The sequence below is a fragment of the Octodon degus genome, unplaced genomic scaffold (genome assembly GCF_000260255.1).
Source record: "Octodon degus isolate 3935 unplaced genomic scaffold, OctDeg1.0 scaffold00112, whole genome shotgun sequence".
In the NCBI taxonomy this organism is placed as follows: domain Eukaryota; kingdom Metazoa; phylum Chordata; class Mammalia; order Rodentia; family Octodontidae; genus Octodon; species Octodon degus.
In genome coordinates, this window is record NW_004524688.1 from 4,764,245 (window position 1) to 4,789,379 (window position 25,135).

The 25,135-nt window shown below is 49.3% G+C and overlaps 1 protein-coding gene across 1 annotated transcript in view; it reads right to left on the reverse strand.

Moving 5' to 3' along the window:
- The window catches only part of Igf2r (insulin like growth factor 2 receptor), a 115,739-nt gene that overhangs the window by 14,029 nt on the left and 76,575 nt on the right, over positions 1-25,135 (reverse strand). Inside the window, exons 23-41 of the mRNA XM_023699344.1 lie at positions 22,900-23,064; positions 22,348-22,491; positions 22,052-22,227; positions 21,707-21,794; positions 20,631-20,843; positions 19,770-19,900; positions 19,157-19,254; positions 15,818-15,954; positions 14,640-14,830; positions 13,464-13,590; positions 12,775-12,894; positions 12,236-12,492; positions 11,704-11,922; positions 8,328-8,477; positions 7,206-7,367; positions 5,996-6,203; positions 5,538-5,684; positions 4,457-4,691; positions 3,566-3,702 (exon numbers count right to left, since the gene is read on the reverse strand). Coding sequence (XP_023555112.1) covers positions 3,566-3,702; positions 4,457-4,691; positions 5,538-5,684; positions 5,996-6,203; positions 7,206-7,367; positions 8,328-8,477; positions 11,704-11,922; positions 12,236-12,492; positions 12,775-12,894; positions 13,464-13,590; positions 14,640-14,830; positions 15,818-15,954; positions 19,157-19,254; positions 19,770-19,900; positions 20,631-20,843; positions 21,707-21,794; positions 22,052-22,227; positions 22,348-22,491; positions 22,900-23,064 — 3,105 coding nt within the window. The remainder of the gene's footprint in view (positions 1-3,565; positions 3,703-4,456; positions 4,692-5,537; positions 5,685-5,995; positions 6,204-7,205; positions 7,368-8,327; positions 8,478-11,703; positions 11,923-12,235; positions 12,493-12,774; positions 12,895-13,463; positions 13,591-14,639; positions 14,831-15,817; positions 15,955-19,156; positions 19,255-19,769; positions 19,901-20,630; positions 20,844-21,706; positions 21,795-22,051; positions 22,228-22,347; positions 22,492-22,899; positions 23,065-25,135) is intronic.

Consider the following 25,135-nt stretch of genomic DNA (forward strand, 5'->3'; position numbering starts at 1 on the left):
GCTACATATGTCCCAATACAGGAGAGAAAACCCTGAAGACAATGCTAGCAAGGGCTCAGAAGAGAAGCAACGTAAACCACATTCGCTGCTTAGAGACTGACCGCCCCAAGCGGTGATAACCAGGGAACCGACAGAACATAGTCAGCAAAGGTCTTTCTGACAAGTGTTAGATGGAAATAAGGAACGCTGCATCAGAAATGCAGTAAAGGCCACACTTGTCTTAAAAGAATGTGGTGAATTTGTGTCTGGGTCCTAGAGCTTCACAGAAGGCAAAATGACCCTCAGAGGGACACCCAGCAGAAGGGAAATCTACACTGCCACGTTCAGAGAGCTGCAAGGCTTCCTTTGGCTGCTTACATAAAAATGAGAAGATACAAATGATTTCAAGACAGATTTTACAATTAAGAAAGAAGCAGAAAGACTTGAAAATAGCCTGACTACACAAAGAACGGAAGGGCATGTTTGGGAGAAAACACGGAGGGTCCAAGTGACCTTTGTATAGAAATCACCAGGCTGGGTAGGAGCTGGGTACAAGACAAGGCGGGAATGGCCAGGGTGACATCCAGAGATGCAGGCAGGCCAGACAAGAGAGGAAGGTATACAGAGCAACCCTGAAGGCTCAGCGTGCCTTGCCTGCTCCCCTCGTGCCGACAAAGTGCCCTCTGCAACCCTGCTCTGGCTCAGGGAGCCCAGGGCACAGGCAGTGGCCCTGGTAGCATCCACACAGTGCTGACATTGCACATAGGCAGAACCCACGGCTGTGCAGCTTCCCACAGGATTCTAAAAGCTCTGTCACATGGTATGGAAGCCCAGCACACACTCTCCACAGGGATGGGCCACTTCAGAGTTCCCCTACCAGGCGAATTCCTACTGCACCTGTAGGCGTAAACGGCCTCCACCACTACACAACTGTGAAGCCACCAGTAAGCCTGGCAAGCTGCAGGGACAAGCCTCCAGCCAGCGAGCTGCTGTGTGGGCTCATCCACAGCAATGGAGCTGTCTGAGGTCCCGTAACCCTCAGCTCTGTTCTAGTGTGCAAACGAAGTGAAAGATTACTCTGCAATCTTAACCTTCCCTTAGGAAAAACCTAAACAAATCCTCCTGGCTCCTGTGCTTTTAGCAGACTTTAGAGGATCACAAGTTTGAGTCCCACTTGAGCACTTAAGGACTTAGAAAGACCTTGTCTCAAAATAAACAAGGGCTGAAGATGTAGCTCAATGCAAAGGCCCTGGGTTCAATCCCTGATACAGGAGGAGATGGGGGACGACACACACAACATGGGACACAACTCTCACTCATCTTGGAGGTCACACAGCTGGGCAATATATTTGAGTCTTTCGCTAGCTTGGCTGCAAGTGACACCTCTGACTAAAGCTACCTAGTAAGTTACGAGCTGTATGCAGTCTTCCACTTTCTGTCTTCAGGCAGAGGCCTTGGGGCTGGTGAGATGGCTCAATGGTCTAAAGCACCTACTTAGAGCAAGCTAAGCAAAGCACAGGGACCGCGGTTCAATCCCCCAGCACCACATGCCAGCCAGCCCCCTGGTGGGCTGAGCTGGCCACACACACACACACACACACACACACACACACACACACACTAAATAAATAAATAAATAAATAAAAATTAAAAAAAAAAAAAAAGAGGCCTTCTGTCTCATAATGTTTAACTGCCAGGTTAGCTATTCCCAGGAAAAGAAACTAAAAATGATACAAGTCCTAAAACGTATTAATCAATAACTGTTCTCTACAGTTATAGAACTTATGATGGTCTCCAGCTAACATCAAAGCGTGGGCCAAGTATGTGCTAATCTTGTTCTTTATTTGAAGGTAATACAATGTTTAATATGCAGGGAAATAACAAACAGTTGTTTATCTATAACTACTGGGACTGATGTCAAGGATTTTCTAACAGGAAGAAGCAAACAGACCCTGGACGATGAGGACCCTGCTGCATTCTTCATGCCCACTGCCCCAGTGCCCCTGGCTCCACCAAAGTCCTCCCTGCTCCTAGCAGCCTAAGACAACCTTCATCTCAGCCAGTCAGCTCTGTCACTCTGGGTGCTGGCTTCCCAAGTCTTTCTTCTCCTTGACCCAACAAGGTGACCTCAAGTCACAGGCCTTTTTAAGCAGCAACAGAGCCAAAATTATGTTAAAATTTAACACTGCCTGCAATTTAGGACTTACTTGAAACTCATTACTCTTTCCTTTTGCCTAGTTGTCCTTTCTGGCATGGGAAGGTCTAGCTCCTATCTATCTATACCATTATATTCTGAAAACATGTGACTTGTTTTGATTTCACAGGCTCATAGCTGGCGGAGAAGGGTTGCCTCGAGATGAACCATGCTTTCAGTTCACCCATATCTGACTTCAATGCGACTCTGGATATTAGGCTTTCAAGTTGATGCTGGAATGTCACTTACAAGTTACCCAGATGGAACACATGTATTTTATATGAAAGGACATATATTCGGGGAACATGCTATGGTGCTAATGTGTCCCCCAGTGTTAATGTGTTGGAAACTTAATTCCTAATACAACAGTACTCCAGGGTAGGGCTTTTAAGAAGCCCCTCTTATTCTTACCCTTTCTTCAGCAATGCAGAAACAACAGCAATGGTGAATGAGATCTCCAAGGGGAAGGCGAATCTCAGTGGCACCTCTCATCCCACCTTCTTGGATAACAACTCTGCTTCCACTACCAGCTTTCAGCACTTAAGGTTCTGTTTTGTACTAGGGAATTGAACCCAGGACCTTACTCATAACAGTAAGTACTCTACAACTGAGCTTAAGCGCTAACCCTCAGGCTTTGATTTTTTTATCAAAGGTTATACACGGTGAGGTGGGGCACGCCTGTAATTCCAGCACTAGGGAAAGCTGATATAGGAGGACTGCTCTGAGTTCCAGGCCAGCCTGGGCTGTACAAACAAGTTCACCAGCCTGTACTATCCATCTTGGAAAAAAAATTACAGAGATTTGCTCAGAATTTCCTCCCTTCACTGTGACACCGGGCACTGCCCTACATCATCCTGAGTCTTAGTCAGCAAACACAGGAAATCCCACTGTAGTCTCATGGGCAAAGAGAAATTTTTTTAAAGTTCCACTAAAACATTCAAGTCACTCTCCACTAAAAATCCCCTATTTCCCCCCTTTAAATAATGAAAAACACCTTTCACTCAATACCCAAGATGAACTTTCTACTGCAAGTACTAAAATATATCCTTACTGTTTTATAAGCAAAGAAAATATATTCCTGAATTATCTTTATCAAGACCATATGAACCTATCCGGCTTCCTAAACAAGTGTGTACATAAATATGTCTACGTAGATGCTTAGCATAAAGCCAAACATGAGCTTTGGAGGAGTCTAACTTAGACTGGGACCTGGATGTCAGATAACACGCAGGGGCATTTATGTTCAGGAACCGTCAAGACGCCTCAGTCACCAGCAGTCAAAGCTAGAGGTTTCCACCAAAACCCACACACTCTCGTCACAGCACGGATGGCTCGCCCTCCCATCTCCACCCAGTGTCCAGAGCCAAGTATGACAGTGACTTGCAGCCTTACCTGAGACATCCAGCTTTTGCGTGTGAACCAGTCCCAAGACCTGCACTTGGCCAGATGCGCTCTTTTTGCAAATGCTGGCTCTTTCGGAGCAGTCGAGGGGCCCTTTGTATATTTGCTGACACAGATTTATGAAATACCTATAGAAAAACACACAGGGAGGTGGGAGGAACCCAAGTCTCATCCCTGGCCTGACACATACAGGAGAGCCAAGTGCTCTCTCTGTGGCCAAGCACAGCCCTGGAGCAGCTGTGAGGAGGGAAGGCCACAGGGTAGTCAGCACTGATGAAGGGAACCCACCACACAGAACACTGGCCGAACTCCACCCGACACAGGCCCTGTGCAGCGTGGGTCAGAAAGGAAGAATGTGCAGTGGGGAGCAGCAGCTCCCATCCCAGCAAGTCGCTTGCTGTACCTAAGTCTTCCTCCTTACATGTCTGCTCTGGAGAGAGGCCCTGGGAGCACAGGGTACCTGACCATATGGGTACTCTGCACATGGAGCACTTAGGACAACTGAGGCAGCAAAAGCCAGTAAAGGCAACTAAAAGGCCTTTGCCAAAGATCTGAGAAAGTCCTCACACAGCCCGGAGATGTGAGCAAGGCAGAAACCGAGCTTTGCCCCCTCCAGCCAGGCCAGCTTCTCTGGGTTCCGAAGGCTCCATCTGCTCATCAGAGCTCCTGCACCCATTCCGACTTCAGAGTGACCCTGAGGACCAAGTGAGCTGGTTCCCAGGAGCACGATCATACTGAGGACCCCCCAAGCCCCACATGTACCCAGAATCCCCATCTTTGCCCACTAGAGCAAACCACAATGAGCCACGCATTGCCAAAGGACCTCAGTTCCTGCCTGCCTCGGGGAGTGCTGCGCGTCTGGCCAGTAAGAAGAGTACTCACGAGGCTCCTTCGTGCACAAAGAACCAAGACCCGGTGAGAGAGGACAGCAGCCGCAAGTCATAGGTTTTGTGGTTCTGGATGAATTTGCACTCCATCTTCTTTGGGGGGCAGACCACTTTTGTTCTCCATTCAAATGCCACTTCGCAACCATGAACTTCGCTAAAGACCTCTGGTCTCCCTATATCCTCATCTTCATCACACTTAAACGTGATGGCAGATGTCCGGTGGCTGTTGCCTGGGGCACATCAGGTGTGGAAAAATGAGATCCAGCCTGTGCCTGGTGTCCACCTCATCTCCCCCCCACCCCCCGCACCTGGTGCCGCGACTGCCAAGCAATGCTCCACCTCAGGGTGATTAGTTCCCCTCAGGCAGGGTCTTGGCCCTACACAGATCCAATTCCCACATCAGGAGCAGCACTCATAGAGTAGTACTTAGCATCTAATTACGTACCCGCAATGATAACACAATTAAAATAACAGTAACCAGCTAGACACTTCAGGGTCATCTGATGGACTGGGAGTAACATTATCTTAAAACAGGCCTTTAAACTATAGTCGTTTGTAAATTTAACATCTGAGCTTCTAATGTGTCCCACTTTGTTCCTAGTCATTTTATGAGAATGAGGATTTCTCATGTACTTGTCCTGTCTCGCTCTCCCTGGAAAGAGCTTCTCCTTCAAGCGCTCTCCAAGCACGGCAGGGTCCAGGTGCTGAGTCTGACTGACCAGGAAAGCCCCAGCCGCTCTACACGCCTCACCCCGTGCCTGCCTCCAGGCAGAAAGTCAGTGAGCGAACCCTCGCTTTCCCTGTGTACTTCCCCAGCCACTACCACAGGCAGCATTTCTGCAGAGGCAAAAACCTGCACCACCAGGGCCGAAAGCTGGTATGTAGTAATAACTCTTTCTACCTAGTGGCCACCCACAGCTACACCTCAACACGGCTCCTCTTTAGTCTGCACATAAGACCACCTGATGATCCCAGAGGGCAAAGAGTTACGCAGCACAAACGCTGCCTTAGTAACTCGATGTCCCTAATGGTCTCAGGCTCAAGGGCTACACCAAGCCACAGGGCACCCGACTCACTCTGCCTGCAGAACCCCCACTCGTGGTCTCTGTCGTAGTTCGCAGTCTTGCTGCACCAAAGCCTCGTCCTTCCCTCCAGGACACAATCATCGTAGCTATTCCCGTTGAATATGAAGGGGAAGACACAGGGGTCACCTGCTTCTGTTTCTGCAATGCAAGAAGAACACCTACATGGTCCAGCTTCAGTGACCATGGCTGCCGTGCCTCACTAGGGACCCAGCAAGGGGCCTTTAAGGAAGTTGCCCACCGCAGGCTACCTGCGTGGCTGCCAGGATTTACCTTCCGAGACCCTGCAGAGCACAGAGGACAAAGTGTTCAAGCCCAGGAGAAAGGACAGAATGAGTCACTTTCCATGCAAGGCTACAGCCCTCAATGAGATTTGAAACTGCGTTCTTTGGGGATTTTTCTCCTACTGCTAAATCTAGAAATCTAAAACGCATGGTGCCACAAAGACTTACCTGAAGGGCAAACATCACCATTAACATAGCTCAGAATGACCGCTTCATCCTGGTGCCTGTAATCCAGCTGCATCGACGCCAACCGTCCAAAGGACACCCCTTGGCTACCCGAAAGCAGACAGACGCCGCCGTCCTTGCAGCCTCCCTGGTCCAGGCCGGCCGCCAGGGTGCACACGCCCACAACGTACGTGTGTGCGTTTCGAGTCACCTGCAGACACACTGTGGCTGTGAACAGAGCAGTGGCACCAGCAGCTCCAGAGAGACAGTGCTGCAGTCTGTCAGTAGAAGGCTCTCCTGCCTTCTCCCCAGGCCCGGGGCCACTTCCGGAGAGCAACCCGCGGCTGGCTGGCTGGCACCTCCCTCCAGCCACCAGAAAGCGTCCCCATTCTCTCCCTGCCAGGCCAGCTTCCGCCCTCCCTCCTCTTGCCTATCTCTCCTTCCTGTAGCCTGCCTTTCCTCGCGCAGGCGATGCGGTACTGCAGCTACGAAGCTGAGGAGCTGAGCAGCTGTGTGCTTGCTCTCCGCACCCACTCTGCCCTTCCCTGGCTTGATCGCATCTGCAGCGCCCCAGGGTGCTGGCCCCCCGAGCACAGAACTCTGAGCTCCCCATGGCCAAATGCTGGTGCCCTGTGGCCTGGTCCATGCACCCGATGACCTGGCAGCATCTAGACTGGCAGGCTTGGAAGTCCAGGGCTTTGGCCACCAGCAAGCCCGACACCTCAGGGACGAGGCCAACAGTCCACACACACAGGCTGGGGGCCATGACACAACTCTGAGTCTCCCACTGGGTGCATCTCCCAGCTCTCTCCACCTTCCATCATCTCTATGGCTGACAGCTACTGGTCTTATCGCATCTTAAAGCCAAGTTGGAGACGGGGAGGGATTTCCTGGGGACTGCTGCTGACCAACACAGACCCAGACCTGCCCTGTGCATGCATGGCCTCATTATGTGCGTGCCTAAGCTGCCCTGCTGCTTTCTGTCTGAAGCAGAATCTCACTTGATCCTCACAAAGTCCTAAGACAGAAGCTGTGTTGTGACTGTGGTGCTATTGGTGGTACAGGATCAGAAACCTTCCTTTACACTGATCCCAGATGCCTGATATGAGAACCACTCCTGCAGGTGCTACCTGGATAACCACCCAACCCCAGAACGTCCTACACAGCACCAGCACACTTGCTGTCACCCCCTTGTGGGGAGGAGGGCCGCTACCTTGAAGGTGCTCTTGGAGAGGCTTGTCAGGTTGAAGCTGTAGAGAAGCTGCTCATCTGTCAGGGAACAGCCCTCCACCTTCACCTCATCAGGACAGACGATCGGAGTCTGCCACTCAAACACAAAGTCACACCCGCTGGCCCTTATCAGCTTTGGAGTTCCCTGAGGTTGCAAGGAGCAAGGGTCATAAAAACCACAGGCACAACCCCAACCCCAGCCCCGCCCAGCCCAGCCACACAACACATCCCCAGCCCAACAATGCCAGAGAGAAGCATGAAGGCCACATGCTGCACCCCAGATAACAGGGCTGTGCCCATATCCATGGGCACCCCCCGAGGACCCTGTATTTCACAGCAAGTACTCTCTAGAGGAAGGGACTTTAAACAGAAACCAACTCTCCTCACGGCAGCCAACTGCCCCTCAATAACTCCCTACCTATAGGCTCTCACCTTCTACCTAAAAGCACAGGTGAGTCCCCAGATGTTCTGTGCTACAGGGTCATGGGGAAAGAGGGGTCTTTATAAGGTTTTTTTTTTTTTTTGAGAGAGGGGTCTTTAAATGTCACCAGACACCTGCAACTGTGGAGGACAGTAAGGGCATCCCTGCACTCACGACCAGGGTCTCCAGTACATCGAGGCATTGGGGACACTCATGAGGAAAGGCACAAGGCGACATGTGTGGCCAGATGTTCCATGGGCCACATTTTCTTCCATTTATTTATACCTCCCTCACTCAAGAGTAACAAGAACATGTGAGGGTGCCACTCAATACTTTAGTTTGGTTTTTGTTGTTTTGTTCTTTGTGGTACTGAGGATTGAACTCAGGGTCTTTGCAATGAGCTACAACTCCAGCCTTTTTCTCATCTCTCTCTCTCTTTGAAACAGGGTCACACTATGTAGCCTGGGTTGGTCTTGCCCTTGTAGCATTCCTCCTGACTCAGACTCCCAAGTGCTGGGATTACAGGTGTCTGTCACCACACCCATTTGTGGCACCCAGCTACACCAGGAGGCACACACAACCCAAGGGAGGAGTCTGAATCCAGGCATCCTTCTACTTGACCAATGCTTTATGGCCATCCAGCCTGCAGTGTAGAGTCTAAACTGCAACAGGCCGCCCACTCACCATGCTGACCCCTCTCTTGCAGTGAAACGTGATGACTGAGGTGTAGTTGAAATGCTTGTCCGCTATGCAAGGAGTACTGCTTTCAAGAGTCAGGTAAACTTCATTTCCTGCCGGACTGAGCCTCGGAGGGCCCGTGACCCGGCCAATATCCTACACAAAAAACAAAGCAAATCGCATTTCAAGAAATTGTATTCTAATTATATGAATATAAGTTTCTTAGTTTTGACACAGTGAACTATTATGATTGATCTGTAAATTCTTCATTTCTGTTTTGGACAGTTTTTATTGTTATATTCATTTATGTTTGTAAATAATTTATTTTCAGTTTGTAATATATTAAAAAATAAAATAAAAAAGGAAATTGTTCCCAAGGTTAGTGGAATAAAGAGCTGGAACAGAAACATCAGCTCTCAAAATAAGCAGCATAAAAGAAGCTGAGTGAATCCCAACTCAAATGGGGTAGTTGGACCTTGTGTTGCTCCAAAGGAACTTCACACGCAATTATCGGATATCCTAAGCAATAAGAACCGCTCTCTACTCACCTCTAGGATGCTAATGGGCCTCCCAACTTGGGACACAGGAGCCAGACAGTGCCCACCCCACACTGTCCCCCAATACTGACTTGTCTCCTCCCTGACCCACACTGCCCTGAGACCGCCCAGGCAGTCTGCAACTGCAGCCTGGCAGTTCCTGCTGGGTGTGTCCTCGAGGAGGAGACAGGCTCATTCACTAACTTTTATTGCTTACTCCTTCTGCTTCTGACATATAGTAGCTAGCTGCTCAGCATTTCTGAATAAACATATGAAAGAAGAGAGTGGCCAGGAAAGACGTGATGAATATGTGTGTGCGTGGGTGCGTGCGCGTGCACATCAATGTATGTATATACACTAATGCTACTCCCCAGTGGTTTCGTACACAACTGCCAGGCTCTTCATTCATTACTCTACAGCTTGTTCAGAACACATGCCTTAACGCCTCCTCTATTTAGAGCCTTAAAAAATCCACTGAAGGGTGGTCAAGCAGGAGGACTGAGCAAACCAGACCTCTCAGAAAGACATACATACACCCCTCATCTCCCACCAAGATGTGACTAAAGTGTTTTCTATTAAGATTTGGCTTGGGCCTGCCTATTAGCTCAGATGTTTTAAGTGTCTGCTGAAACAAAGCAGTCAGGCTCAGGATGCTGTGGTTCGATCCCCTCATCCTCAAGCCAAACCAGACCTGCCCTGAAGGCATCCTGAGCAGTTGCACACACACACCCCAAAAAATCCTTCTGCCATTTTTGGGGGCCGAGGAGATGCTCAGTAGAATAAATGCTTGCCTGGCAAGCGCAAGGGCCTCAGTTCAATCCCCGGTTCCACCAAAAAAAAAAAAGATTTAGTTTAGCCAGACCCTTATTTCTCTCACACTTTAACTCTGTTAAATTCCTACTGTGTCCATGTTCCCTACCAACTACCAATACTTCTTTTCACAATGCTAGGGCTAGGGATACAGAGCTGAGCGGGACAGCGCCTGCCTGGCAAGCTCGAGGTCCTGAGTTCAATTTCTAGCACCACCGTGCCAAAAAAAGACAATGCTATATATAATGTCCATCTTTCAAAATAATATGTACATGTCCTATAACAGGGCTCACCTGTTAAAGCATAAATAATATAGAAGCAAGTACACAAATAGACAACTCTAAAGATACATTTCAAGTATTAAAACATCCCAAGAATTTGGCAAAATATGAATATAACTCAGGGAGATAATTTTTAAAGATCCAAATTCATATTTACGAAGTACTAGTTAGAAAAACAAAACTTTCAAGGCCAAGTATTTAGCTCTTAGCAAATTTGTTTTTGCCCTTGATTGAAACTCACTACCAAAGAAAGTTCTTACATTTCAGACTAAAACAACACGGAGGTTAAGCGTGGCTATGTCAGCTGAATTGGCTGGGGACCCACCCAATGGACAGATGGGGTACACTTCCATGTGTCACGGAGGTGTGACTAGGAATCTGTATCTGGTCCCTCCCCCATCTTCCTCTCTTGGTTCTTTTCCCTGCTCTGCATTCTGGAAGCCATTAACCAAGTAGCTTTGTTCCAACACCCTCTTCTACACTGAAATTTCTGCAGGCTGACCACAGATCTTCTTAAAACATAAGCCAAGGGACTAAAGGGAAAGGAGAAGAATGGGAAAAAGAAAAAACAAGCAAGATATATCATAAGTACAAATTCTTTGTGGTGAATGTTATCGTTATGTGTATCTAAAATGTACCAATAAAATTAAAAAAAAAAAAAGATTTAAAAAAAAGGTAAGCTGAGGTTGGCCAAATAGCTCAGCAGATTAAAGAACCTGCTTAGGCAGATGCAGGGGCTGGGAGTTCGATCCCCAGGCCTGCCGTGCCAGCCCCGCCCCCGGGGTGCACTGAGACAGTGATTGAGACTAGACCTGGTGGTACACGCCTATAATCACAGCACTTGGGAGGCTGCAAACAGGAGAATCACTTAGTCCAATCTATGCAGACCCTGAACACCCTGTAGACCCTACCCTAAATGCGGACAAAAAAAAAAAAAAGTAAACCGGAGCATTTGGGGGTAGCTCAGTAATCTGAGCCCCTGCCTGGCAAATGTAAGGACCCAGGTTCAATCCCAGTACGGCATGCTATGCCAGCCCCAGAACCCTGGGCATGCCATGCCAGTCACTGAGTCCAGGTGTGGTGGTACATGCCTGTAACCCCAGTGCTAGGGAGGATGAGACAGGAGGATCACTATGAGTCCGAGCTGTAGAGCAAGACCCTATGCCAAATAAATATGTACATTTAAAAAAAAAATTAAGTTTAAAAAATTTAAATAAATAAAATGTAAGCAAAATTAAACCTCTCTGCTTTAAGTTAAGGGTGCCAGGTATTGTGCCCAGCAATAGGAAAGCTGGCTAATACAAGTAAGACAAGCATTTCAAATTTTAAAAAACCAAGCTTTGCTTGCAATGTTCTTTCTTGCCATTTTCTTTTTGTTTTGGTTTGGTTTTTTGGCAGAACTGGGGATTGAACTCAGGCCCTTGCACTTGCCAAGGAAGCACTTAATCCACTGAGCCATCTCCCCGGCCTCATTTCTTGCCATTTTAACTGAAAACCCTCTTGATCAGGATCAACTCTTGAGGATGCTGACATGATATTAAGAAAAATGCATCTAAACATGTGTTTACATTCCTGACAAGTCAAAAAAACTCTGGCTATTATAATACACAAACCTTTATCTTCCCCTACTGGACCCAGAACATACACAGCCCAAGCTCATTTCTCTACTCTTTCTGCATAACTCTCACTCAACACAAGAAACAACAGAAGTTTTGCGGAATTTCTTTCGACCCTCTTTTAGCTTTCCACACTTACTATAGGGGGACCACTGACAGGCACTTTGCAAACTGCAGCACCAGCAGGACAGGGGACTCCATGCATGGGGTTGAGCGGCTGGCAAATATTGACGTAGAAATCAGGGCTGGTGTCAGAGCTGTCCTCCTCGCTTTCATCATAGGCTTCATACCCACCAGTGCGGTGGATGAGAGGGGACAAGTCAATGAGAGAGCTTCCGTTCTTCACAGTACAGTCCATCTGTCGAACAGGAAAGATTACATCTGAGTGTATGACAATGTTTTTCTAAAGATCACTGAAGTTATCCATAGAAAATTACAATTATTTTAGTGCAAGGGATCAAACTCCAGGGCTTTGCACATGCTCAAAAAGTGCTCTACTGCTGAGCTATACCCCTGTAAGAATTTAAGAGCCCAACAACCACCAAAGCACAAAGGAGAGAATAAGGTCTCAAAATGCTGCATCACCCACTTCGTGCACTTTTCACCAGTGACTGTGACAGGAGTGCAAAAGCTGGGTGCCATGAGGGTGTGCAGTCCCGTTTCTGACTCACCGCCTGCTCGCAGGCCAGGGGCGTGTGCCAAGAGAAGAAGAGTGTGCACGTCTGCTTGTCCAGGGAGATGAGCACGGGCCTGCTGGTAGGCCCAGCCTCAGGCCTACACACGAAGCTGATGACACTCTTGTATCTCAGGCCAGACTTAGAGGGACAGAGGGATCCATCTTCGTACACCAGCTGCAGGACCTGATCCTCATAGCTGAGCTTCTTGCTGGCCTTGCCCACACTGATCCGGGTCTGTCCAAAGCAGGCGCCTGCACCACACAGTAAGCCGAGGAAAAGCAGTTAGGGGATCACTGATGGTTACCTGACGAGAACTTTCTGCCAGGTCACAGCTAAAACATGTCACTGTGAATGTCAAATAACATGGCCTTTGCCTCATTCTGATACATGTGAACTACTTTATCATTTGGCCCTGAGGCTCCTGACCACTGCAGGAGATGATGGTGTCGCTCCTGGCTCTCCTCACCTCTGCCTATGGGATGCAGCAGTCAAGCCGAGGACAGCTCCAGGGACGGGAGCGCCACAGTACGTACCTACGCCAGGAGCGCAGTTTTCATTCTCCCCACAGATGCTCATGTAGACAAGCCCATTCTCACTATAAGCTGCTGTGAAGCCAGCTTTGCCACTTAGGGAAGTCAGGTCGAATAGGTGTCCTGCAAGGTGGAAGGGACGGGGCATGTCACCAGTGTCACGATTTCAACTCATTACCCCTCAAGTCCCCTACTCCCTGACAGCGAGTACATGTCATGCAAGCACCAGTCACCAAATTTAGAACAGATGAGAGATGGTCCATTTGTCCCCTAAAGACTAAGGCTCACAGTGTCCACCCCTCTTGAGCATGTCCCACAGCAGCCAATGGGATTCTCATGGACTTGGGGACATCTCCCCTGCTGCCAGTGGAGCCACCTATGTCGTTCCAGGCACAGAGGGAGACTGATGCTTCCTGGTTTCCTACTGGGATGGCTGTGAAAGGTATGAAGCTCTGGGCAGTGAGAAGCTGGTGTGGCTAGGATGACAGGGTGGCCTCTCCGCTGCTGAAGGGAACTAGGAGTGAGCTCGAAGGCCCACTGCAGAGAAAAGGCCACCTGTCTGCACATGCCACAGAAGGCTTCTGCACAGGTACCTCACTGCCCCGCTTCAACTTGAGACGTCCACTGCTGGCAGGTAGATGACAGTCGAGCTGCCTGGCTGTGCTGGGGTCACCAACAGCACCACCCCTCACCTGTGCTGGGGTTGGTGACCTGGCAGTCGTCATGCACGCTTTTCTGCACAGGACAGGCGGCAGCCGTGGGCCAGGAGAAGGTGTACTCGCAGTCCTCCACAGCACTGACGAAGAGTGGCCTGGAGTTCTGCGCAACACAACAGTTCACACAAGGCATGGCTGCTGGGTGAACCCATCCCCCTACAGCGTGCCAGGGAAGCATCTCTGCGCACCCCACACACAGCCTGGGAGCCCCTCTCACTGGGCATCACTGTAGGATGAACCCTGTGCCCTCCCACCCACCAGGTGAGTCTCACACACTCAGGTCCCAGGGCTACTGGAGAGGATCAAGAGGGTTAAGAATAGCCCTGGGCACTGCCTGCAGGGTTCTCGAACAGCTTGTCTGCCCCAAGTGAGTCCGTAGGTGATGCAACTATGAACATGAACTGACTGTGTCAGGAGCCCCCTACTCAGATGAGACCTATACGATGGGACATGCAGGGTGTGGCAGCTGGGAGCCTGACCAGGCTTGTCCTCTTCTAGCACTGCTCAGAAGGGAGCCAGCTCTGCCCACCACTGCCTCTGTCACCCCGGGGAAGCTGTTCCATTTCCTGCTACCGCAAAGAGCTAAAGCCACTCCCTCACCCTTCAGCACACATTAAAAAGGAGCCGCCCACGCAGTCAGCACCTGCTGCACATACAAGCCGAGGAAGGACAGAATCACACTCGGAAGGACCACCAGCCCCCATCTAGGTGCTACCATATGGCAGCAGGGACACCTGGCCCTTCCTATTTCTCTTCACACCTTACAACCATCAGCACCACTGGCTTCCCCCAGGGTGGAGTGGACCCAATTCATGGTTTGCAGGTAGAAGTGGAAGAGCCACCTGCAATCCCAGCTGCCTCAACAGGAGCTGCCTCCAGAAACAGTGCACACTGCCAGGCACCAGCCTCTCTGGGCCTTCTGGGGATCCGAGTCTGACTCTGAAGAGAACCAACTAATTTCAACCTGAAACTGTCAGGCTCATCAACAGACAGCTGGAGAGAAACGATGTTCCTTGGGTAGCAGGCTGCGGTCCCCAGCTCCCCTGCCCCGGCTGTGCCACCCCAGGCTCTCTGACTTGTTCCCCCAAGGATACAAGGCCACAGGCCATGCTAGTCCTCGAGTCTGCGCTGCTCAGAAGCCCTGTCACTCACCACTTGGCTCTCACTGCAGCGGAACCGGATGGTGGTGGACTTTCTCCGAATCTTGTCTGGACACAAGTCTCCGTCCACGTATGTCAGGACAGTCACTCCATCAATCCACTGAGGACCGTCCCTCACCCTGCCCAGGTTCACAGACTTGGAGCCATCCAGCAGACACACAGCCGACTCCAGAGGGCACGGCTCTGCTACTCAGTAAGGCACAAGGAGAAGGTACTTTAGTGACTGCAGTCTAGATGCAGGATTTGCAAGCAAGGGCAGACTGCTATTTTCTGCCCCAACAGTCACTCGAAACTACCCACTACCTTGTTCACATTTGGCAGAGACAATGTATTAGTTTCTCACTCACTGAAAAGCTGTTTGCCCACATAAAGGCTGGGGTAGGCACAGGGGATATGGGGTCCAATCTACAGCAGGAGACATCAAGTCTCAACCCCATGTGTGATGAAGCTGAAATTCCTACATTAAGCTAATGGGACACTTCAAAGCCTAATTTCACATTCTTTATTCAAGAAATCTAGCTTCTTCCTAGTCCCTCAACATTCTGCACCATACGGCCCTGATGAAGAACCGGCCTCATGCCAGTGTGGAAACAGTCACAGCTGCCCAGCACACACTACACAGGAAGTGGGCCACACCTGGAACCATGATGAGAATAAAAACCACTTCCTCAAGTCTGAAACAGGAGCAGCCCAGCGCTGACCCATCCACAACCTGGGAAGATTAAGTCACACCCCAGGAAAAGAGAGGCCAAGATTGCCTGACAAAACCACAAGAGGCCATGATGAAGGACGCTCGCTGGGAGAGCTCTGGGGCCCACACATCCATAGGGCTCTAGGGCTGGGCCAACCAGTCCCTGCATCGTGGTAGGCCCCCACAGCAGGCACTCACCAGCATACCTCCCTGCCTTCTACCTTGCTCCCAATGACTTGCCATCCTGTTTCTACCAACTGCTTCCTTCTCATATTCAGAAAAGGTTACCATGTTCCCAGCAGAGCCTTTGGCTCTAGCTAAGGTTGGGCCACACCAGGGATTATCAGCCACTAAGTATGAAGACGCTGAAGTCTTCCTGAAGCTTCCTGGTCAAACCACACCAACCCAAGAGAAGCCCAAGTCCCACTCCAACCCCTTCCGACAGCTGCCCCTAGGCCTGGCCCCACCAGTACTCTCACCACTGCCAGCCTGTGGAGCTAGAGACTTGCACACGTTGATGAGGTAGTGCTCGGTGGCCCCTGTCCTGGTCACAGCCTCCCAATTGTCACTGTAGCGTGACAGAGGGGAGAGGTCGAAGGAGTTGCCAGCCCCATCCCTGCAGGTAGGAAGAAGCCAGGTCAGGTTTGGTCTGTTCCGCACTGGGCTCCTGGGTCAGATGGGCTCAGGGGTTTCAGCGTCAAAACGCGTTGGGCTCCTGGGGTCATGAGCGTCAAACCTCGCCCAAGACAGGCCCTCATATGGCCTCACCCTCCTCCAGGCAGCATTGGCAGCTACACCACCCAGATTCCAACACTCCCTCTGACAGGCAATTCCTGGTGCCATCACCCCAGGGCAGTACCTGCACAGGTCACCCACCCACTGTCTAATCTGAGGCAACTCATAAAGGCGGACATAAAACTGGGCTCGCACTGACCTTCTGCCCAGCTGAAAGTCATAGCACCCAGACATGGACAGTCACCCAGAACCTACCACCTGCCAGCACTGAAGAGAGCACGCACACTCAGCCACCAGAGGCCTCACTGCGCACATGGCAGGAGAGCCACGGCAGCCAGCAATGTCCCAAGGGACTGTGAGACTCAGAACAGAAGGGTCCGTACATTCCAAAGGCACTTGCTAAGCTGGGAACACTACAATGAACCAAACAGGTGATGACTGCCAATCTCAGGACAGTCACAAAAGTCATTTCTACAAGGACCATGAACAACATGCATTTTTAATCATACAGTACATTAGAAGGCAATGAGAACTTAATGGGGAGAAAAAGGCAGGATTGGTATGTGAGTTTTGAGGGTGCATGAGACTTCAGAACAGCCAGGAACAGCTGTACTGAGATGGTTAACTCTGAATAAACCCTGAAAGAAAGAGTTGGGTGTGGTGGCGCATGCCTGTAATTTCAGCACTCGGGAGCCTGACGCAGGATGATCTCGAGTTTAAGGCCAGCCTAGGCTACATAGTGAATTCAACGCAAGCCAGAACTACATATATCCTGAAACACTGTCTCAAATACAAAAACAACAACAAAGAAGAATGCAAGCAAGCAGCCAGGCCTGTCTGAAGAAAAGCAGGCGCCAGCGTGGCCAAGCAAAAGTGAGAGAGAGAGCAGCCCAGCAGGGAAGAGCTTAGAGTCCACAGAACTCAGTGTCTCCCAGACCCAACAGTAAGAGCTTCAGCTTGTAGGTCCAAAGGAGAGAGGCAGTCGTGGTACTTAAGTATTCGCAACACAGATGTGGGATGCTGATATGGTAACAGGACCTATGCGTGTGCTGAACCCGTCAGACGTGCAACAAGGACAAAGCTGGGAGGGAGGAGGGCTGCTGGGGAGCTGCCGCAGCGCAGCAGAGGCAACGGGCTGCCCTAGAGACGCCCAAGAAGAAATAAGAGTGGCACCAACATTAGCAGGGCAAGGAGAGTGGGGGCGAGCCAGTGGCATGACAGCTCAGGCTGTCACATTGAAGGATTTTGGATCTACCATACTGGATTAGGGGCTGGGGAGATGGCTCAGTAGAATAAGTGCTTGCATGGAAAGCACAAGGGCCTGAGTTCAATCCCTGGTTCCACAAAAGAAAAACTATCACACTGGATTAAAAACCTTCCGGAAGAAACTAGAGTACAACTGTAGCAACATGGTCAGACATTTTTGTCATTCTTTATAGTATAACAACTACTTACATAGCATTTGCCTTATCCTAGGTACTAGAAGTAGAGATGTCTTAGTATATATAGAAAGACGCACGTAGGTTGTGTGGCAAAAGCTACAGTATTGTATCTACAGGACTGTGAGCACATGCAGACATCCAGGAGGTGGGGCAGAGTCAGGGAGAACCAGGCCACGATAGGTACCAACAACAGGTGTGCACTTTTCCATCTCTACAACAGAGCCGGCAAATGCTGCCAAATGAGGATATGTGCGCCATTTATTAGGAAAGCTCCAAAACACCTGTAAGGTGTAAAAAGTAGAACAAGGCTGAGCTGAGAGGATTAGAGAAAAGGCAAGTATTTCTTCTGATAAGAGGTAACTGAAAAATAGTCAACGTTGTCAATTTTAAGATTCATTACAAGGGCCGGCCTGATAGCGCAGCGGTATAAAGCACCTGCATAGGCAGAGCGCAGCGACTGGGATTTGATCCTCAGTGTGCTGTGCCAGCCCTGGGCCCAGGGCGCACTGAGATGGGATCGACACTGGGCGTGGTGGCACGCACCTGTAATCCCAGCGCTTGGGAGGCTGAAAATAGGAGGATCACTATGAATCTAATGTGTGGTGAGACCCAGTAGACCCTGTACTACATACATTTAAAAAAAAAAAAAAAAATCATTACAGTGTAAGTCATACTGCCATGAATCCTCCTTAAAATACTACCTCTTTCTGGGTGTGGTGATAGCACACCTGTAACCCTAGCAATCAGGAGAAGGAGGCAGGAGGATCACTATGAATTCAAGGCCAGCCTGGCTACCTGAGTTACAGGGCAAAACTTTATCTCAAACAATCAAAGCAAAACCAAATGCTACCCCTTGCTTCACAGGCAACTATCCTGTCATTCTTGATATCTTCTGAAGCACCCCTCCAAGTCTACTTCATGAGTGTCTTTGTACAGTATGTCAAAACTGAATGCTGCTGCCAAGTGCCATCCAGTGAAAAGTCAGGCTCACAGAAATCACTATGGTGTGTCCTCAACCACCTTTTACACCCAAACTGGCACTGAACGACTTCTGGCTCCATTAAGTCAAAATGACCATGAGAGGCAAACATTTTGAACTGGTTCAGGACACCCAGGCAGCTGCAAGAGCACAACCAACAGTACACAGAACAGCTTTGCCTCTATCCCCCTGCACCCACCACAGGGTGTCACTCCATCAGTCTCCACAGCATACACTTAGGGGCAAGGCCACTCCATCTTCCTCATGGTGTTCCCAACACAAGCTAAATTTGAATAAGGTCAGGGACCTGGCAGAACAGACCCTACATACACCCAGGAACCACGGACACCACCTACACCCAAGAACCACAAGTACTTAGTGCTCTGCTTCCCCTCCAGTCACCTCTCCACATGAGAATGATCGGAAATAATCAGTATGTCAAAAAAAAAAAAAAATTAATAATAAAAATTATCAGTATCTCCAGAGTGTGACGGTCTAGGAGTTAACCTCCTATCCTGACACCTCATGTTTTAACAGCAAGCTGAGGCCTAAAAAGATTAACTGATCCAATGCCCCATCACATGGACCATCCACCAGTTATTAAAGCAAAATCACCCCAAGTGCATCTGACCTTCCCACAGTGAACACACACATCAACTTACTTGAGGGAACACTCGGTCACATTGAACGGCGGACAGGCATACTGCGTTCGCCACTCAAACAAGTAGGAGCAGTCTGAAGTTTCTCTCAGGAACACTGGCTGGAAAGGTCAAGGTGGACACACATGAAAATAGAAATCTAGCTGTGTTCATTAGAAACCATACAGGGCTGGGAATACAGCTCAGTGGCATAAGCACCTGCCTAGTAAGTACAAGGTCCTGAGTTTGATCCCTGGTACTGCCAAAAAAAAAAAAAAAACACACACACACAAAGGAGGACACACACAATCGCAACACCCTGGGTGACTGAGGCAGGAGGATCACAAATTGCACATCTTGAGCAACTCAGAAAGACCCTGTCCCCAAATTAAAAACACCTAAATTAAAAGGGGCTGAGGATATAGCTCAGGGTGAAGGCCTTGGGTTCAAGTCCCAGTGCCCCCACATCAAAAACAAAACAAACCACAAAAACTACATAAATGAATGGAGGCCTCAATGCAACGTCCACACATCATGTGTTTTAAATGAAGTCACCAGGGAGGTCTAATGAGAACTGGAAGGAGACTCATTCTGTAAAGGTGACAGCCATGTAGCAAGGCAGGTGGTGCCCACTTACTTGCTGTGTGCTCTGGTCGCAGTAGAAGAAGATGGTTGTGGACCGCTGATACACCTGATGGCAGGTGTCCCCGCCAGTGAAGTTCATTTTCAACACTCCATTTTCATAAGTTAGCTTCTGAGTGAGAAGGCCTGTTACATAAGTAGCACACAAATGAAGTTCGCTTCACATGGCAGTATGCCAGCCAATCCTAAGACACATGATGCCCTTCACCCTGACAGCACCTGGCAGGGGACTCCCTAGCTCCTAGTCACATCACCCGGGAGGAGGAAGGCTAGGCCACCTCTTGCCCACAGCCACAGCAGACAGGGGAAAAACAGGCACAGTGACATGCCCATTCTCCTTAGTTGCTCAGTGAGAGTCCTCTGGTTCCCATGGACTCTCTCTCTCTCTCTCTCTCTCTCTCTCTCTCTCTCTCTCTCTCTCTCACACACACACACACACACACACACACACTCTTCAACTGCATTTTTAAAAGTCTTAAACCGATTTTAATCTGGCCTTGGCTCGAAGGCAACATGACCAAGGGCCAGGCCTTCCAAGATCACAGCCAAACCCTTCACTGAAGGCGTCATATCCCCTCTGCCTCAGCCCTAGAAAGAAACACCCATCCAGATACCCACTGTACTTAGCTCAGTGTGTTCAAATGCTGTCCTAAGAAAAAAATGCAGTATTACAAACAGAAGCACTCGCTATCGCATTCGTCTGGACATATTCTGGTTAAGAAAATCACACGCCATGAGCAGCATCACTCACATGCTACTCCATTCCTCCCACCTCAGAACTGGCGTCACTAAGACAACATCTTAACACTTGAACACCATTCTTGTGCAACCAGAGCAGAAGGAAAATCAGTGGTACCTGCCACCTTCTCAAATTTCTGTGTTCCCTTTTTTTCTTGACATGAGGAAACAGTCCTTGACCGGTCTTGGGTGCAGACCTTGGAGGATAGCTGCCCACAGACCCGGAAGTAGTACGTGTATTCGTCGACACTCACGATGGTGTCATTGTGGGCCAGAGGCCTCAGGTCATACAAGGTGCCATGCCTGGGGTCTTTCACCTGGCAATTGTCTCCTTCAAGAACAGACAAGAAGCCAAGTGTTAACTGTTACCATGCATGCATTTGTATTTCTAAGCAAAGAGCTACACAATTTTTGTTTTCTCTTAAGACAGTCTTATTATGTAGTTCTTCTGGCTGGACTTGAACTCATGCTAATCTTGCCTCAGCCTCCCAAGCACTTTGATTACAAGTGTGCAACGTCTAGCGAGCTGCATAATTTTTAATTGGGAAATACTGCCTTACAACAGGCTTTAAGAGCTATTCGTAAGGGTTGGCAAAATAGCTCAGCAGACTAAGCACCTGCTTAGGCAAGCACAGGGACCAGGGTTCAATCCCTGGCACTAAATGCTGTGCCAGCCCCTCCCCTGGGTGTGCTGGGCCAGCCACCGACACCCAGTATGGTGGTGCATGCCTGTAACCCCAGCGCTAGGGAGGTTCAAAACAGGAGGATCACTACAAGTCCAAGCCGCGTAGTAGTAAGACCCTATACATTTTAAAAAATAAAAATAAATTTTTAAAAAAGAGCTATCCCTGCATGACTTTATATGTAATACAAATTGCCTAGAGAAGCCTAGATCACAGGATAAAGACTCGCTTCATCAAACCCAACCCTATGGCAGTGTTGCCAGGTATGAGAAATCAAGAATCCATTAATCCAGGGAGAAGAAAAAGGCAACTGGTAAAATTAGCAAATGCACTGGAATTAAAAAAAAAAAAAAAAGAAAGAAAGAAAAAAACTCAAGGATAAGAAATTACCCCCCACTAAGTGTTTCCTGACCCTACATGTGGCCATTATCACAAGGTTTTCCACCACAGAGGATTAACAACTTCATTCCTCTTTGGTGTCAGCCACTAGGAAAGAATGGCCCAGGCTCACCTTCTGCTCTGACCACAGGACAGGCCTCCACTGTTCTCCACACAAACACGTATTCACAGTTGTCCTGACGCTGAAACGTTGGGGATCCCTGCAATATAAACCAAGAGCTTACTTCATTTTTCTCTTGCTAACTAACTAAACAACTACTATCAAATCTTTAACTTCTATGACCTAAATATACAGCATTCAGTACACATGGAAGGCCTACGGAAGAGTACATGCACTATATCAAACCCAAATCCATGAAAACAGAGGCAAGTTTTAAGTGACACAAAAGACTCAAACCAAAGGGAAACAGGAAATCAAGTACAGACAGATGAGCACGCAGCCAATCTGAACACGCACCAACGTCTGCGCACACTCAAATATGATCCTGGTGGAGTAGCGCTGGTTCCCACACTTGTCGCCGTTGACATACACAATGCTCAGGGATCCGTTGGCTGCAGCCTGAGGACTGATTTGCACCACACCCAGGTTCCAGCTGCTGTCTTCAGACACCAAGCAAGAACCCACTGCACTGCCTGGCAGAACAGGAGGACAGTTTGGGGTGAGGGGTGGGAGGGAAGGGAGGCCGAGCTGGAGCCAAACAAGGCTCTAACAAATATTGTTAGAACATGAACTCAGGTCTCGGCAGAGCCCACCTTGACACCCAGGAATGTACGGGAGAGGGTTGCAGACGCTCAGGTAGAAAGTTTTCTTCTTCCCATCAGCAGCGGTGTCCACAGCAGTCCATGGCTTCCTGACTGTGCTTAAGGCGCTCAGATCATACTCATTTCCAGCTGGGTCTGAAGGATAGAAGACACGCTGTGCCACGGCGATCTGGTTTGAGGCTTTGCCTACAGAACCCCACTACTCTGCCCCTCCAAACTGCACCCCAGAAAGAAACCAGCCCTAAAGAGGCCGCAGGGAGCCCCCAAGACCAATGTGCTCCAGAGCATCACACAGCTTCCAGCCTGGTTTTGGAAGCACTGTCGTTTTCTTTCTTCCTCAATGTTTTTTTTAAGTTTAGGACAGCGTGTACAGGGTCCCACTGCATAGATCGGACTCGTAGTGATCCACCTGTTTACAGCCTCCCAAGTGCTGGGATTACAGGTGGGCACCACCACACCCAGTCTCAACTGCCAACTCAGTGTGCCCCGGGGGGCAGGGCTGGCACCACAGGCACTTTAAATTCCCAGGCCTCCCAGCCTTACCGGTCACTTGGCAATCCACTGGAGAAGGAACACAGGCCAATGCCGTCTCAAACTCAAAATAAGTGTTCCGGATCCCTCGTGCAGAGTCGATGTCCTGGTGTAGGAATGTGACTGATCCAGGGTAGACATCATCATTGCAGATAAAGCGAATAATAAAAGCAGTACCTGTGAAATACAAAGACAGGGTTTAAGACACAAAGCCGTTTGTAACACAGCACGACCATGGCCAGCAACAGGCCTTATCACCCTTCTGGAGTCTGACACAACGAAGTAAAGTGTGTGTCCAGAGACCTAACACAGACCTGTGGCCACACTCATAGCAACCCAGGCCTGTGGAGAAGTGTGTGGGCCACAGGCTAATGTCCTACCATTCTCACTCTGCTGGAAAGTAGTCAAATCACACATCAGTTTATCAGTCCAACCAGTAAGTGACAACGTGACTCTCATGTACTGACTTTTTAAAACACTTGTAAAGTCTCCACTACCTACAAGAATGAAAGAGACAAAAGCCTTCTAGGTGCCTGCAGAGACAGTGTGTGCAGTGGAGCAGGACAGCACAGGACTCCGATTCTGTGGCACCACACAGGACTGCAGAACCGACCCGCAAGCTGGAGAGCGACTCGTGCGCCCTAACATCTTGAACCGCTCACTCTGACTACCGAGCTTCACAAAGACTCCTCAAGAGAACTGTGCAGAGTGGCGTGTGCAGTACAGAGCACACAGTGTGGTGGGCTGCAGCCACACACAGCACAGCGCTGGGAAGTCCCCACAGCTCGGCTCACCGTCATCAGTGCACTGAGCTCCCACAGTAACCCACTGCATTGGCAGTCAGCAGCAGCATCCCCAACTTCTGTGTGACGACCTAAAGCCCAGAGAGGTCAATCAAGCCTAACCGAAGGAAGCATGGTGGGCCGTGTAAGTGAGCTGAGCCCGCAGAGTACCCACGGCCGGATTCTGCCAGCAGTCAATAAATGCTCCCCACTGTTACCGCAGGACCATAGCACGAAATCTGTAAGAGGCGGATGATTGGCTTCTGGTGCTGGTTTCAGAGCCAAAAAAAGACATCACAGATAAGTAATTAACTAGTTCCAAAACAATGTTCTGGAACTGGAGGCAAAATATAAAGAATGAAGCACACTGCTTTCTGGATAATGAGACGACATGGCAGCTCACTATAAGAGCAACAACTGAACTGCCAGGCATGGTGGTCCACACCTGTCACCCAGCACTTGGGAGGCTGAGGCAGGAAGACTGCCATGAGCAAGATCAGCCTGAACTACATATACGGTCCTCTCAAAGGAATAATATTTTATGGCCAGGACTGTTAGTGAATGTCTGTAAGCCCAGCACTCAGGAGCCTGAGGCAGGAGGACTGCTAAGAGTTCAAGGCCAGCCTGGGCTAAAAAGTGAGTTCAAATCAGCCCGAACTACATAGTGAGACCCTGTCTCAAAAAGACAATCAATCAATCAGTCAGTCAGTCAGTCAGTCAGTCAGTCTCCATCTGAGGAGCAAAGCACTCCACCACACCAGCTTTACCCTGTGCTCACCAACTCTGATCAGGAAGAGCCCAATGTGAGTGTGCTTTCTTCTCCAGAGCGCCTTCTGCACCAACTCTGGTGTTCCTTCTCTACTCCTCAAAAGAAAATGTGTGTGGGACCTCAGCCAGGTGAGCCGCTCTGCAGCAGCACCCCTGAAGCCATCCAGATGGAATGAAGACCCAGAGCTACACGGGGTTACAAGACGCCAGAGGCCATGCACCTATGCTCTGTACGTGAGCAGGACACTCCACGCTGGCTCATTGCCTTCACGTGACTCCAAAGGCAACCAAGACATTCATCTACTTGGACCAGCTGCACTAACTTCTTTAACCAATCAAAACAATCTCTCCATAGCTCCAGCCTCTAGTCTTAAGACTTCCCCAATGTGTTATATGAAATAAGCCTGCTTCTTTTTCTAAAAAAAAAAAAAAAAAAAAAAACCTCTTCAAAGATCATGCACCACCCCCAGGCCCCTATTTTTGTTCTTAAAGTTAAAAAAAACTTCGTGATTTTTAGTATATTTTGTTTAGTGACAGAGTCTTACTAGGTATTTCAAGCTGATCCTGAACTATTAGCCCAAAATGATCTTAAATATAGTGATCCTCTTGCCTCAGCCTCCCAATTGCTGGCATTAGAGGCGTGGCCCACCACACCTGGCTATTTTTAGTTGGCACACTAACTATACATATTTATGGGG